Source organism: Schistocerca americana, chromosome 3 (assembly GCF_021461395.2).
Source record: "Schistocerca americana isolate TAMUIC-IGC-003095 chromosome 3, iqSchAmer2.1, whole genome shotgun sequence".
In the NCBI taxonomy this organism is placed as follows: domain Eukaryota; kingdom Metazoa; phylum Arthropoda; class Insecta; order Orthoptera; family Acrididae; genus Schistocerca; species Schistocerca americana.
In genome coordinates this window covers 694,305,150-694,321,415 of record NC_060121.1, presented here as the reverse complement: position 1 = coordinate 694,321,415, position 16,266 = coordinate 694,305,150, and the positions used below count along the sequence as shown (strand labels likewise).

Sequence of the window (16,266 nt, the reverse complement as noted above, 5' to 3'; positions counted from 1 at the left end):
AACAGCATGAGGAAGTAGAAGACAATGGAAACAACTGCGTTGAAGACACGTAATGTGTATCCACAGGACATGTGACTTGTAACTGAAAAAGTGTCATGATGATCTCTCCATTGGAAATAGTTTCCAGACTAGTCCTCCAATCGGATCTCCAGGAAAGGACTACAAAGGGTGACCACAAGAAAAACATTTCATAAAGAACGAAAGGGTAACATTCTAAAAGTCGGGGCAGAAGTTTGAATGTACTAGTGAAGCTAGAAAATCTGAAAAAGAGAAGTACTAAGGCTCAGTCTCGATATAGTTGTGGAACGAAGACAAGGATTTCTCGTTCGGCCGAGCATACGGTAATATCAACAGCAGCAAAAATTGTATAATGCTAGTGGGAAGGGGAGGTAGGGCAGAGTACTGTGAATGGCAGAGACAGGGTTATTCTTCCCGGGATGAGATTTTCACTCTACAGCGGAGTGTGCGCTGATATGAAACTTCCTGGCAGATCAAAACTGTGTGCCCGACCGAGACTCGAACTCGGGACCTTTGCCTTTCGCGGGCAAGTGCTCTACCAACTGAGCTACTGAAGCACGACTCACGCCCGGTACTCACAGCTTTACTTCTGCCAGTACCTCGTCTCCTACCTTCCAAACTTTACAGAAGCTCTCCTGCGAACCTTGCAGAAGTAGCACTCCTGAAAGAAAGGATCTTGCGGAGACATGGCTTAGCCACAGCCTGGGGGATGTTTCCAGAATGAGATTTTCACTCTGCAGCGGCATGCGCTGATATGAAACTTCCTGGCAGATTAAACAGTTTTAACCCGCCAGGAAGTTTCATATCAGCGCACACTCCGCTGCAGAGTGAAAATTTCATTCTGGAAACATCCCCCAGGCTGTGGCTAAGCCATGTCTCCGCAATATCCTTTCTTTCAGGAGTGCTACTTCTGCAAGGTTCGCAGGAGAGCTTCTGTAAAGTTTGGAAGGTAGGAGACGAGGCTGTCAGAAGTAAAGCTGTGAGTACCGGGCGTGAGTCGTGCTTCGGTAGCTCAGTTGGTAGAGCACTTGCCCGCGAAAGGCAAAGGTCCTGAGTTCGAGTCTCGGTCGGGCACACAGTTTTAATCTGCCAGGAAGTTTCAGGGTTATTCTTATCAGAATTGACAGCAAACCAACACTGTCAACAATAGTTCAGCAATATATGCCAATGTCGCAAGCAGAAGAAGAAGAGATAGAAAGAAGTATGTGAGACTACTGGAAGGGTAATTCAGTATATGAAGGGAGATGAAAATCTAATAGTAATGGTAGATTGGAATGCAGTTGCAGGGGTAGGAGTAGAAGAAAGTGTTGCCGGGGAATATGGGCTTGGTAGCAGGATTGAGAGAAGAGAAAGAATAACTGAGTTCCGCAATAAATTATGGCTAGTGATAACGAATAGTATGTTAAAGAGTCACAAGAGGAGGAGTTATACTTGGAAAAGACCAGGAGATATAGGAGGCTCCCACTTAAATTACATCCTGGACAGGAAGCGATTCCTAAATCAGATATTGGATTGTAAGGCGTATCCAGGAGTAAACACAGACAACAATTCAATAATGATGAAGAGTAGGCTGAAGTTTAAGAGACTAATCAGAAAGAATCAATACGCTCGAAAGTGGGGTAAGGAAATACTACGGATTGAAGAGCTCTACTTGAAATTCTCTGCAGCTACAGATACTGTGATGACTCAGTAGGCCTTTCAGTGGAAGAGAAATTGACATCTCTGGAAAGGGCAGTCACAGAAGTTGGAAAGAAAAACGTAGGCACAAGGAAGGTAACTGCAAAGAAACCATATGTAACAGAAGAAATACTTCAGTTAATCGAAGAAAGAAGGGAGTACAAAAATGCACGGGAAAATTCAAGAATCCAGAAATACAAGTCGCTTACGAATGAAATAAATAAGAAGTACAGGGAAGCTAAGGTGAAATAGCTGCATGAAAAATGTAAATAAATCGAAAAGAAAATGATTGTCAGAAGGACTGACTCAGCATGCAGTACAAGCTGCTTAACACCTGATACATTCAAGTTGGTGACTAGAATAATATACAGAAGAATGGAAAAGATAACTGAAGATCTGTTATATGATGATCAATTTGGATTTAGAAAACGTAAGGACACCAGAGAGGTGGTTCTGACACTGTGGTTGATAATGGAAGCAAGACTGAAGAAAAATCAAGACATGTTCATAGGATTTGTCAAATGCTGCAAGATGTTCGAAATTCTGAGAGAAATAAGGGCAAGCTATAGTGAAAGCCAGATAATATATGACATGTAGAAGAGCCAAGAGGGAAGAATAGGACTGGAGGACCGAAAACGAAGTCCTCAGAATAAAAAGGTGTAAAACAGGGATACAGTCTTCTGCCACTATTCTTCACTCTGTAGGCTACATCGAAGAAGCAATGGTGGAATTAAAAGAGAAGCTCAGGATTGGGATTAAAATTGAAGTGAAAAGGGAATCAACAGTAAGATTCGCTGATAACAATACTATCCTCAGTAAACATGAAGAAGAATTACAGGATCTGTTGATTGGAATGAACAGTCTAATGAGTACAGAATATGGATAGAGAGTAAACCGAAGAAAGACGAAGAAAGTGAGAACATCAACAAACTTAACATCAGAATTGCGGACTAGGAAGTAGACAAAGTTATCTGCTACCAAGGCAGCCACGTAACCTGTGACAGACGAATTTCTTATTAGGTAGCGTGTTTGCATTTGGGTTACTTTTATCAAATTTTGTTCTTGTTTAAGATTAAAACGAAAAACTCAGTTACATAAATGGCCAAAATGGGGCCATGATTTCACATCAAAATGTATCTTACATGCGAACCTTTGCAAACATGTCTCACAATGGCTATTTGTCTTGAATATGATGACTTGACAGAAAATCCTAGGAAGTTCTGGTCTTACATTAAATCAGTAAGTGGCTCGAAACAGCATATCCAGACACTCCGGGATGATGATGGCATTGAAACAGAGGATGAGACGCGTAAAGCTGAAATACTAAACACCTTTTTTCAAAGCTGTTTCACAGGGGAAGACCGCACTGCAGTTCCTTCTCTAAATCCTCGCACAAACGAAAAAATGGCTGACATCGAAATAAGTGTCCAAGGAATAGAAAAGCAACTGGAATCACTCAACAGAGGAAAGTCCACTGAACCTGACGGGACACCAATTCGATTCTATACAGAGTATGCGAAAGAACTTGCCCCTCCTTCTACAAGCCGTGTACCGCAAGTCTCTAGAGGAACGGAAGAATGAAATGATTGGAAAAGAGCACAGGTAGTCCCACTCTTCAAGAAGGGTCGTCGAGCAGATGCGCAAAACTATAGACTTATATCTCTGACGACGATCTGTTGTAGAGTTTTAGAACATGTTTTTTGAGTATCATGTCGTTTTTGGAAACCCAGAATCTACTCTGTAGAAATCAACATGGATTCCGGAAACAGCTATCGTGTGAGACCCAACTCGCTTTATTTGCTCATGAGACCCAGAAAATATTAGATACAGGCTCCCAGGTAGATGCTATTTTCCTTGACTCCCGGAAGGCGTTCGATACAGTTCCGCACTGTCGCCTGATAAACAAAGTAAGAGCCTACGGAATATCAGACCAGTTGTGTGGCTGGATTGAAGAGTTTTTAGCAAACAGAACACAGCATGTTGTTATCAATGGAGAGACGTCTACAGACGTTAAAGTAACCTCTGGCGTGCCACAGGGGAGTGTTGTGGGACCATTGCTTTTCACAATATATATATAAATGACCTAGTAGATAGTGTCAGAAGTTCCATGCGGCTTTTCGCGGATGATGCTGTAGTATACAGAGAAGTTGCAGCATTAGAAAATTGTAGCGAAATGCAGGAAGATCTGCAGCAGATAGGCACTTGGTGCAGGGAGTGGCAACTGACCCTTAACATAGACAAATGTAATGTATTGCGAATACATAGAAAGAAGGATCCTTAATTGAATGATTATATGATAGCGGAACAAACACTGATAGCAGTTACTTCTGTAAAATATCTGGGAATATGCGTGCGGTTCAAATGGTTCAAATGGCTCTGAGCACTATGGGACTTAACATCTGAGGACATCAGTCCCCTAGAACTTAGAACTACTTAAACCTAACTAACCTAAGGACATCACACACATCCACTCCCGAAGCAGGATTCGAACCTGCGACCGTAGCAGTCGCGCGGTTCCGTACTGAGCGCCAAGAACCGCTAGACCACCGCGGCCGGCTAGTATGTGTGCGGAACGATTTGAAGTGGAATGATCATGTAAAATTAATTGTTGGTAAGGCGGGTGCCAGGTTGAGATTCATTGGGAGAGTCCTTAGAAAATGTAGTCCATCAACAAAGGAGGTGGCTTACAAAACACTCGTTCGACCTATGCTTGAGTATTGCTCATCAGTGTGGGATCCGTACCAGATCGGGTTGACGGAGGAGATAGAGAAGATCCAAAGAAGAGCGGCGCGTTTCGTCGCAGGGTTGTTTGGTAACCGTGATAGCGTTACGGAGATGTTTAGCAAACTCAAGTGGCAGACTCTGTAAGAGAGGCGCTCTGAATTGCGGTGTAGCTTGCTGTCCAGGTATCGAGAGGGCGCGTTTCTGAATGAGGTATCGAATATATTGCTTCCCCCTACTTATACCTCCTGAGGAGATCACGGATGTAAAATTAGAGAGATTCGAGCGCGTATGGAGGCTTTCAGACAGTCGCTCTTCCCGCGAACCATACGCGACTGGAACAGAAAAGGGAGGTAATGTCAGTGGCACGTAAAGTGCCCTCCGTCACACACCGTTGGGTGGCTTGCGGAGTATAAATATAGATGTAGATGTAGAAGCATTAGCAATTGACTGGAGTGGAGCTTAATTCAGAAATTTATGATAGGGACTCTACTCTTGAGAAGATTTTATAGTCTTTAACTTTGCTATGCTCTAACTATTTGTAAAATGGTACAGATTGTGACAGTAAGCTGAGAAAATAATTCAAAATGACAACCAAGAATTAATGCAAGGTCTTCAGAAAATATTGAACTATGATGTTACTATATTTCTAGCCTTTTCAGAAAAACTGTAATAGTATTTGTAGTGCTTATATTTGGTGGTTAATAGGATGTGATCAGTGTGTAGGGTAGAAATAAAATGAAGTGTTAGTAACAAGAAAAATATTTTTCTTCGCATTTCATCGTGCAATATATGTTACTAATGACTTTCATTGGCATTTTACAGAGTAATTGCAACTTATGAAACTTTTGTGTACACACATACTGGTGTGGGTTTAATCTTCACTCTTAAATGGTTTTCAAGTATACAATCAGACATCATTGCTCAGAACTAATTATATTATGCCATAAGACAGAATGTAAGATATCATAATATTTTTCTGAGTATTTCCCACAACTATTGGACTACTAAATCTGCAGTATGCTATATTGTCCATTGTGAAGTTTCAAATTTACTCTTTAAGGCCTATATAATTGTGATTGCTAACTGTAAACATGTAAACTGTTTATCAACTTCTGCGAGTATCAAAAATATTATTCATAGCGATCTACGCCTTTGTAAACCGACACTGTTCTTGCCCATTACCTAATCGTTTTAACGACCGCTGAGGAACTGTGTTAATGACCGGAGTTGTGTAATTGAATGGAAAAGGGTGTAACCAGTGTTAAGGAAGCCTAAATTCACATAGCGTTAAAGAATAAAAAATCGACTATGCAATTTATGTGTGCAGCATATAGTTCGATTGTTTTGGCTCTTAGTTATAGCGTGTGTGACTTTGTTCGAACATCCTGGTTTGATGTGCAGCGTATTAGATCTACAATAACGTGTTTCTTGACCGTAAAGTGTGTGATTTTTTACTTTTGTGTTGCCATTCTCAACGTACATCAATAGTTATCAACGCTTGTGGTTGGTTTGTGGGATTAAAGGGACCAGAGTGCTACGGTCATCGGTCCACTGTTTATCAACGCTTGAATGAAAGCAAAATGCAGTATACCGTAATAAAAGCAAAAAGTTATTGACTTCATTTCCGAAATCACGATCTTTTTGTGATTACCTTTCTTTTCTTCATCTCTACGAAATTTCGAAATAAATAGTGATTGCTGATTTACGAATTTTTCACTTAGCGATTCATCTCCACTGCTATCTAGTAACATGATCTGTTCAACATTCAGTCGTGCAGAGAACGAAACTCCCGAGTTTAGAAGGCTATGCTTCACACGAGGTAAATCGGCGGAGAAGTCAGCATCAGTTTCAAAGTGAAGGGTGAAGCGGAAGGAAGTGCCGGTACACTATGGAGGAGAAAAAGCCGCAGATCCGCGTCTGGTGTGACGGATGGTAAATAACACTGGAAAAGTGTTCATTTTTCATATTGCTGTTGAGCATTTCACAACGAACATGAGTTTGTTTCTAGCTGACTCGAATTGTTTTATTTCAGTTATGCCATGTGTTGATACTTTATTCCGCGAATGTATGATGGTTTTGGTTTCCTGCAGGCAATGAGGAAATCGTATAATGTGCAGTGTTTAAAGTGATGTGACGTAATTTTTTTATTCTGGCGTGTAAGAAAAAAGGAAAATGATATTTGTTGTTCCGTAGTAATTCAGAAGTTATTGATTCGGTACCGGTAATGAAAACCTTGAAGGGCCTCCAGATGATTAAAAGTGACGTTTGTCAGTGTCTACAACAGTTATAATTAAACCATCTCTTTTTAGGATATAAAATGCTTCCGTGGTACATTATGTATTTGTTTTCAGAACATTAAGACTTCGAAAATTTTCGTTTTAAGAGCTAAAATATGTCTTAACTTGCAGTTACGACATGGTTCATTTCGGCCACGCAAATTCTCTTCGACAGGCAAAAGCCCTGGGGGATTACTTAATTGTGGGTGTGCACACCGATGAAGAGATAACTAAGCACAAGGGACCGCCGGTCTTCACGGAAGAGGAAAGGTAAAGTGTTTTGGATTTATTGCGTTATGTTAGAGCAAGACTTCGTGGAGAACATGCTCCTGAACCATCTGTTTTTCGTACAGGTATAAAATGGTTAGAGGCATAAAATGGGTGGACGAAGTTGTGGAAGGGGCACCATACGTGACAACACTTGAGACACTCGATCAGTACAATTGTGACTTCTGTGTCCATGGAGGTAAATATTGGCTTAATTTTGTAACACAATGAAAATTGTTTGTGGGGGAGGGGGATAGGTGTTAGGCTATGTAATACTCTGTCAGGTTCCTTGTAAGCCGAAATTTACCTCTAAATTTTTGTTTCAGATGATATAACAATGACAGCTGATGGAATTGACACATACCATCTGGTGAAAGCAGCTGGAAGATATAAGTAAGCAGACATAAGTATTTATCTTCTTACTTGATAGAAGGCTTGTAAACAAGTCTGTGCTTTGTAGGACAAATCTTACTCAGAACACAAGATACATAACAGTTTACACTTAGGCCTATGTTTATCTAAATTGCCTGTGTCGAGGAAAAAATAACATTGAGAGCCTGTATAAAAAATTTGATGTGGAAAAATTGTTCATGGCAGTTTTCCTAATCTGCGTGTAATTTGTTTATGGCAGTGGTGTAATGAAAATATTATGTCAACATCGTGTGACCAGTACAGTATTAGTGTTTACGTTTATCATATAATTTGTGTGTTTTTTTATTTACTATGGCTAAAACATTTAGCATCTTCATTTAATGCTATGAAGTGCTTCAACTTACATCAAGGCCATTATTTAATTTACCTTATTTAGTATTATTACTAAAGTTCCTATGATTGGTAGTAGATTAAAATAAAAAATGTGTGTTTGCGTATGCACAGGGAAGTCCAACGCACTGCGGGAGTGTCAACAACTGATCTCGTTGGTCGTATGTTATTATTGACAAGACAACATTTCCAGCAAGGAGCTCGAGAATATGAAGTGGGCCGAGAAGGTCCGAGCAATATGGGTCAAGATTCTTCGGCTCGTTCACCATGGACTGGCTGTTCACAGTTTCTTCCAACAACGCAAAAAATAATACAGTTCAGTGATGGTAAACCACCAAAGGTACAATATCAGAGTTATATTCATTCAGTGGCCTGAAAATAGTGGTTTGAAAGTGTTCTGTTTGAAGTTATGATTACTATGGCTATTTCCGTTCAAAGCTGACTTCATTTTAGCATGTTTTTATGTGTTATTGTTGATTATAGCAGTATATGAGGGATTAAAGCACTGACTATTAAGCTGAAACTGACAGGTTAGTTAAGTTGCATACCTTTTGGCCACTGATAGTAGTTTCTTATTGCATAGATGAAATGTCTGGTCAGCAAATAAATCTTTTTTTTGCATGGTAATAATTTGAAAAATGTATAAATTAAATTCACTGCTTGAATTATTCTTACTCTGGTTTATTATTGTTACAGCCAAATGACAAAATAGTTTATGTGGCGGGTGCTTTCGATTTGTTCCATGTTGGGCACTTAGATTTCCTTGAACAAGCAAGGAAACAGGGTGATTATTTGATTGTGGGACTGCATACAGATCCAGTAGTGAACAAGTATAGAGGAGGCAACTATCCAATCATGAACTTGCACGAGAGAGTGCTCAGTGTTCTTGCGTGTAAGGTACGTTAAAATTAATTATTCATATCACTTCATCTGTTAGTTACAGGAGGAAGTAATTTCTCATATCTTTTTTTTTTTTTCCGAATGGGATATCTGCACATGATATGTATCACTATAGTTACGAGTAGTCAGTGCAGGGAAACTTTGAAGAAAAACTGATCTACCACACCCTCGTAATTCAGAATCATTACTGTAAGGCAGAGCATAGTGAGAGGTCAGTTTCTGAAGGTAAATAATGTTGCGTGTTGAGATTATGAAATTCAGTTGTTCAGATTATTATTCTGTTTATTTTTTACTGTATAGCACATGTCAGCTATTTATGGGTTTTGTTGAATGATGTGTCATAACGCCACCAATGAAGTTACTTGCAATTTCTTTAAGTCTTTCATGGCCAGTTCTCAATGTGTTGGTAATATTCTCATATTCTTGGACCAGTTTGCTTTTATCAAGTTTTTCCCTCATGGTTATTTGGCATTGTCAAAGAATGCCTACTCACTTGTGTTTTCAGAACCCATGAAAAAGCAGCGATGCAGTTTTGGGTTTGCTATTGTCAATACACTAGTCTGGCCAGAGACTTTCTGCACGTACTTCAATGTTCAACCAAGTTTCATTCACAAAACTATTTTCCCGTCGCTTTTCTTGTATAATCCCCATATATTATCTGTGACTTGTCACTACTACTTGTCAAATCAGGCTAATGGTACCAAGTGTTGCTCTGGTGGCATTAAGTAGCATCAATCAGGGTTATTTATAAGGACCTCTGGGGTATCAGAAGGTGACTTAAAAGACATGCATAAAATTCCCATTTCAGTTGACAGAGCATTTCACCAGTATTTGACTTCCATAACAAGTGTTCAATATGAGCACCAGTTATGACATGACCAATGTCGGTATATGCATGAAACTCATTGAAGTTACTGCTACAGCCACCTGGAAAGACGTGACAGCAGCCACTTTTTGGTTGCCTACCTGCTGACATGAACTAATTTGATGAGACGTTACAGAGTGGAAGATTTGTCTACATGTTCTGCCTGCCTTGTGGTGCACTCTGCATGTATGCCGTGGAGCATATTATGAATCAAAACTTAAAGAGATGCTCTGTCCACTGATATGAGTGTTATATTTCTATATGTCTTTCAGTTTCTTTGTGGCTGTCTTCTGAAACTGTTGAAGTACTTAATAACACTGTACAGTATGTACTCTACAGCACAAATTGATAGCACAAGCAGGAAATTTTTGCCATATCTTCTAAATAATGTGACTTATCTTGGTCGTATGTTAATGCAGTGTGAACATTCATTCAGATAATTTTTCAAACTATATTAATTTTGCACACTTGTAAAGGAACAAAGCCTGTTTTTAATGCATTAGTAATGGAGTAAATTTAGTTGTTCGTTTGGTCATTTTTCATTTGCTCACTGACAGATAATAATGCACTATGTCTCATTTCCAGTATGTATCAGAAGTTGTTATTGGTGCGCCACTGGTTGTAACTAAAGAGCTCATGGATCACTTCAAGGTTGACATTGTCTGCCATGGGCAAACTCCTATACAAACGGGAGGCTTTGATGATCCTTATGCTGAACCTAAACGACAAGGAAAATTCAAATTACTGGACTCTGGAAATACAATGACAACAGAGAAAATTGTTGAAAGGATCATTTTACATAGGTTGGTATTATTGAGTCTTTCTTACCTTCATTCATTTAGTGTTGCTTTAAAATGTCATATTATTTTCCGAATATATCTATCATGAATACTGTACATTCCTAGTTGAAATTAACATTGGTAATAATTATAAGTGGTGCCATTTTGGTAAACTTTGTTTGATAGCAGTTAATTTTACCACTTGTAATGTCTTCACTTATTATGTTCTTATGTTTTCTAGGTTAGAATTTGAAGCCAGAAATATGCGTAAGGAAAAGAAGGAAATAGCTGCATATGAAGCTTACACCAAAGCCAAGAAGGATGGGAAAGTGTAAGATCTTTTTATTCTGAAACAATATTATATTGCTAGCACAAAATCTCAAATGATTTTGTATGCATGTGCATTATTCTGCATACATGCATTTAAAATGATTTTTGCAGGATAGTGACTCTTTTTAAAGTTTACAAAGCCTTTTATGGCTAGCTAGGCATTTAATATACCACTCTTAAATATACTGAGTGACATATGTACAAAACTAGTCATATTTCTTGTAACAATTTGAGATCATCTGTGTAGTGTCGTAATTCTAAGTTACTTGCTGGCTGTGAAAAATTTGTGTTCCATGTAAAAGGTAAATAGATCATACTTTGTATAATTTGTGTAGTTAGCTTGAAGTGTTGTATGAATAACAGTATTCTTTCTTTAACAAAGTACTGCTATGTATTAATAATTCATATTGCTTTATTATGTACCTGATAATGTAAATTTCCTTGTTCAGTCAGTATTAACCCATTAGTGCCTGAATAATTTTTTACTTCATTGCTTTCACCTTATTTGTTACATTGAAACAGCTGTATTTATCATGTTAGTTTTAAAATAATATACCATACCATGTAGGTAACGCTATGCACTACTGAGAGCAAAACATGCATTTTTATGAAAAAGTTACCCATTTTTGTACTGGAGGAAATGAATTAAATATGAGATGGAAAAAACAACAAATTGCATGATATGATAAGCAACAAAGCACAGTCCCACATTACATTTTTTGCACTGAGTGAGTGCTAATGTCTTATAGTTTATTCTTACAAAATGTCTGTTTTTGAGTTCCTGTGTTTTCACAATCTTGTCAATCATTTCATCGAAGAACTACACTGCTGCAGTACTGAAGTGCAGAGTTCATCCAGGCCCTTCAGGTGCCACTGCATACCAAAAGTGCAGGTGGTCAATTTCTGTGAAAAATTTACATAAGGGATTGTATTTCCATTTTTGCAGTAGTATGTCAAGGCTTTTTGTACAGTGGCATCCAGTAACCAATCAGAAAAAGCCTAATAATATTTCCAGTTGTGAATATTTATCTCACCCAGGTTCTTCTATTCTGTCAGGATGGAGGCTCAAAGAACTTTGATGCGCTTCCTTGAGTCCCAAGAATATCTTTCAACATTGATGACTGCGTTCACACCAGTTATACTTGATGCTGCAGAAACAAAGGATTCGTCATGCCTTTTACAGAGAAACCTTTTTTGTTTTGTTTGACAGTATGAGCAGCACCTCGTTCATTTTTATCTATTTCCTTCTTCTTCCGGAAGGGGCAATTTTGGGGGATATGATTTTCTCTCGTGGTCCCAGTGCCCTCAAAATATTATTCCCCATGGAAAAATTAGCAAATTAAAACTTGTAAAAAAACAGTTGTCAAAATAGAAGTGAAAATTATTAAAGTACTCTCATTAGTTCAGTGTCACATTTCTGAAATGCTGAATGAATGTCCCAGCAATACAAATAATGTTCCATCAGTTTCAATAAGTGACATGTGAATGTTGGGTTATTAAGGAACTAATTAGTTTTTGAATCTGAAAGATAAAATATTTTTGTTATAGGTACTTTAAAATCCATTGTGTGATGAAATTTTGGCTTAAAAAAAGTGTACATTAAATTGCCATTTGTTTCCAGTTGTGGGCTGTTTCTCAAAATTACTAACACAAGACTGAAAGTACAGGTGTTCAGTAGTCTGTAAATAAGCCTTAACAAGATCATAGATGTTCATTGTTGTCCAAAAAAATCGATAAAAGTCCAGTCCTGTCACATGTATCATTGATATAACACTGGGCACTAATGGGTTAAACAGGCTCCTGTGAGCTTATTAATGTACCGTGTCCTAATGTAACTGTCTGTCAGGCTTTTACATTTCTTAGATAGCCTTAGAGTATGGTGGAAGGGGAATATGCTTCTTGTTAGTAAAGTGGTGGAGCTTGTGTCTTTGTGCTTTTATTTTGAACAGTGCCATTATGCAGATAGATTATCCTGGTGGCTATGTGTGTGTTTTACATGTTTGATTTATGTGGTTTCTATGTTGGGGGAGGATTTGAATCTTGTAGATTTGTACTTAGTTTTCTTTTTCTTGTGGAAATGCTTTTGCCCCAAATAACATTTTGCCTCCATTCTAGTTAACTACTGTTCCTTGTTTGGTTAATGGCCTCAAGATTCTTCTGCTACACCTTTTGTGGATGTGAATAATATCATCTCTGAAAGGTTTCTCTTCAGAGGTGTTTTGGGAGGAAATATAGATGGGGATTGGTACAGATTTCAGCCTTGATATTTTTAATGCTTGATAAACAATGGTTTTGTAATTAGTTCTTAAAATAAGTTACCTGTGTGTGCCTTACCAGTTGCTGAGGGTGTGTAGTTGAGAAAAAGGATCTGGGAGGATTCACTTGGAGGTTGGTGCTTTCAGAACATACTTCATTAGTTTGTGTTTAATTAATGCCACCTTGGATCACTAGTTTAGCTTGAAGGCTCAATTAGGACCTGAGCGACATATACAGTTCAAGCTTTGGGCACGATAGATAGAACTACTGGCAGCCACACACATAATTGCATGCTTGACTAGCGTGTCCAAGGATGGTTTCACGAGCATGCAAAAATTCCTCGCCCCTCCATACTGCTCAAACATTCTTGTACAAGTGTCAGTTTGTTTGCCTGAAAATGTTGAGTTCAGACCATGATGTGCTGGCTTTGGCAGCCGTTTCATTTGTTATGAAAACAAAACAAAACAGGCAATATGATACAAGGAGCAAAAGGTGTTAAAAAATCAAAAATAATATTCTCGTTTTAACTACTCACAGTAGATGCACTGCGGAAGCTATCTCACGGTGTTAATATCTCTCTTCTTTTTCTCCATGTGATGTTGTATTCTTGTATTTGTTCTACATTACAGTACAACTTTTGTACAGAATGTGATTTAACAGGACCAAACAAAAATAAATGAAATCAGATCAAATTATTGACGAATGCTTGTGCAAGCCTCCCTGTTCCTTGTATATATGCACAAGCATTCATAATTGAAATTAAAGTATCAAACTGTTTGTACAGTCCGTACACTTGCCAAAATTATCCTACATACAGTGAAGCATGATTGAGCACGCATGCTTGCTCATAAGTGTTTGTCAAGCTTGCATTGCAGTTAAGTGTGTGGCCACCTTAACATTCCAGTTGACCTACTTAATGTAAAAGAACTAAAGGGTGTTTCCCCACATTAGTTGGTGTACAGGCATGTAACACACACTCATAATTAGTATGGACTGTCTGCTGTACAAATATTATTGCTGTTGTTGGAGAATGTTGAACTTTGTAAACAGAACGTATTTTTTTTTGTTCTGCAGGTATTTAGAAAGGATAAATATTCAACAAAGCTAAAAGAAGAAATGAATTTGGCCACAGATCATGTCTGTTACATCGTTTTATTGTGTATTTGTTTGAAAGTCTTGTTTTTGATACAGTGCAGCCACTGCATGGATGGCTGGATCTAAACCAAAGAATAAAATTTATATTATAATTTTAGAAAATTATTTACTTCCATACATACCAATTATCATTGTTGTATCAGTTTTTGTTTTACAATTTTACTCCATATTTATAAATTAAATTTTAAACCTTTCATCTGTTGAAGTACTGTTGTTGTTTGTTAAAATGTTAAATTGTACATAAATGCACTGCAGTTTACCTGTTACCAGATTTTAATGCTTGTGGTATTGCACATTTGTATATTTTATACAAGCCAAAGTGTGTGTGCAACCTTTTTGCAGACTTTACCATCAAATCTGATCAAAATTTCAGTAGGTCACCACTTGCTTAAATTCCGGTATATACTGCAACGCAAATATTTATATATCCAATTGTGAACCTTGTAAGGAAAAATTTTCCAGTATGTTAAACTAGTCATTGTTGATTATTTTAAAAGTCACTGAAATTTAAATTTTGGTACCTGAGTTGGAACTGTTGCTAATTTGATAACCATCAATAAATTATATTTATGTATTATAAAAGCTTATAACATAATATTATAGAACATGTAAATAACATTTTGTGATTTTAAAATATAGAACCTATTTGTTTTATAATTTTGTTGAGTTGAACTAAACTGTTTTCTCATCCTTTTCGTTACATTCATAAATTTTGGTATTTTCCTTTCTCGACCTTAAGAAAAAGTCTAAATACAAGCAGAGTTAAAGGGGGAAAAATCTTCTAGGTTCTTTGGAAATTACAGTATTTGCTGTCTGTAGAATTAAGGCTATTACTCAAGACTTATTAACTGCACACTAAGACAGCCCTTGACCTCTGTTCTGTGGTGGGTGTTTGTACACATAGTTGCAGTACTCTTGCTCTTATGAACAATGCAACACTACCCGTGTCATTCATAATTTCATTTTCATCAGATTGGATAATGAAAATAATTTGCAAATTGAACAAGGAACTTACTAGTAGTTTCATGTGTAGGATAAACTTGTTACTGTAACGAGAACTGAAAAGTTCAGCAATTGAACTTTCCTGTATATTTAATCACAATAGTCTTTGGCCTTTGTGGCCATTTGTTTTGTCTCCAGCACCTCCCTCAACCTTTCCCAAAGCATCTCAGGCTTAACATGAATTCACCCATGTTACCTTTGCTTAGAACCCATTATGAAACTTTATTGGCATGAGATGTCCCAAAATTCAATCAACCTTTTGACTGTTCAGTTTTGCATGATCACTGGACAAGGCTGCGGCCTGTGTAACCACCACTTTTAGCATGACGAAGGGCTCGGTCGACGGAAGCAGCGTCTCGCAGTCTTGTTGCCAGGTAGCAAACAGCTAGTGTTGCCAGGAACAATAGCGTGCCAAGCAGACCAGTTATCAGTGCCATTGTAGAACATGGTCCATCACCTGTGAGTGCTGCTCCTTGACCTGACCGTCGATACAAGTCTGTTGACAGTGGAACATTACTGGTGACTTAAGCAGTAGAAAAGCATAGTTAAAACTCAGCCTATTGCTATTATATAGTCTGGCATGAAATCCTTGTTGGTTTGATGCAATTTTTGAACAACTCGCTGCAATCAAAATGAGTGAACGACAGCGTAATGTGCAATAAATTAATAAAAAATTGTAGGGAAGGAGTATTTTCCTAAAGTACTGAAAGGCCAGCGAAACATATTGAATATGTATCAGGAAAGAGGAAATACTAGTATTTTCATCAAACAATAGTGCACTTTGCAAATATTTAAAATGAACAAATTTCACTGATGTTTTATCAGCTGTATCATGACATGAAAAAATGGTGGAAGCCTTGAAAGCACATGCAGTCTAAGGACAAATTACCTGTGTAATTGATGTCAAAGTAAAATTGAGCTGTGGAGTTAGTTTCTGTATCTACAGCTCAACAATTCTCTCATACATGTTTTGTGCACAATTGTAATGAGGAAATACAGTAGTAATTTAGGAGACAGGAAATCTACTCATCTGGCATTTTGCAAACACTTGTGAAACAGCTCTCTGCTCATCCATGATACCCAGAGTACTATAGGCAAAGGTGCATATGTTGATGCCCTGTTGTTTGACTTTTGAAAGGCATTTGGTACCACTCTGCAGTGTCATTTGGCGAAAAAATATGAGCTTACTGAGTATAGGACTAATTTGTTTCTGGATTCAGAACTTCCTTGCAGGCAGAATTCTATATGTTATTGT

The 16,266-nt window shown here is 37.9% G+C and overlaps 2 protein-coding genes across 2 annotated transcripts in view; one reads left to right on the top strand and one right to left on the bottom strand.

Moving 5' to 3' along the window:
- The first annotated feature begins 6,240 nt into the window (after nt 1–6,240).
- LOC124605230 (ethanolamine-phosphate cytidylyltransferase) lies at nt 6,241–14,666 on the top strand. Its single transcript, XM_047136780.1, has 9 exons — nt 6,241–6,351; nt 6,828–6,965; nt 7,049–7,161; nt 7,289–7,355; nt 7,839–8,064; nt 8,421–8,621; nt 10,075–10,292; nt 10,510–10,599; nt 13,929–14,666. The coding sequence occupies exons 1-9, from the start codon at nt 6,308–6,310 to the stop codon at nt 13,960–13,962; spliced, it is 1,131 nt and encodes a 376-aa protein (XP_046992736.1). The 5' UTR covers nt 6,241–6,307; the 3' UTR covers nt 13,963–14,666.
- Nucleotides 13,935–16,266, bottom strand: part of LOC124605228 — a 304,515-nt gene continuing 302,183 nt past the window's right edge. Inside the window, exon 9 of the mRNA XM_047136779.1 lies at nt 13,935–15,507. Within this exon, the coding sequence (XP_046992735.1) occupies nt 15,293–15,507 (215 nt within the window). The 3' untranslated portion in view covers nt 13,935–15,292. The remainder of the gene's footprint in view (nt 15,508–16,266) is intronic.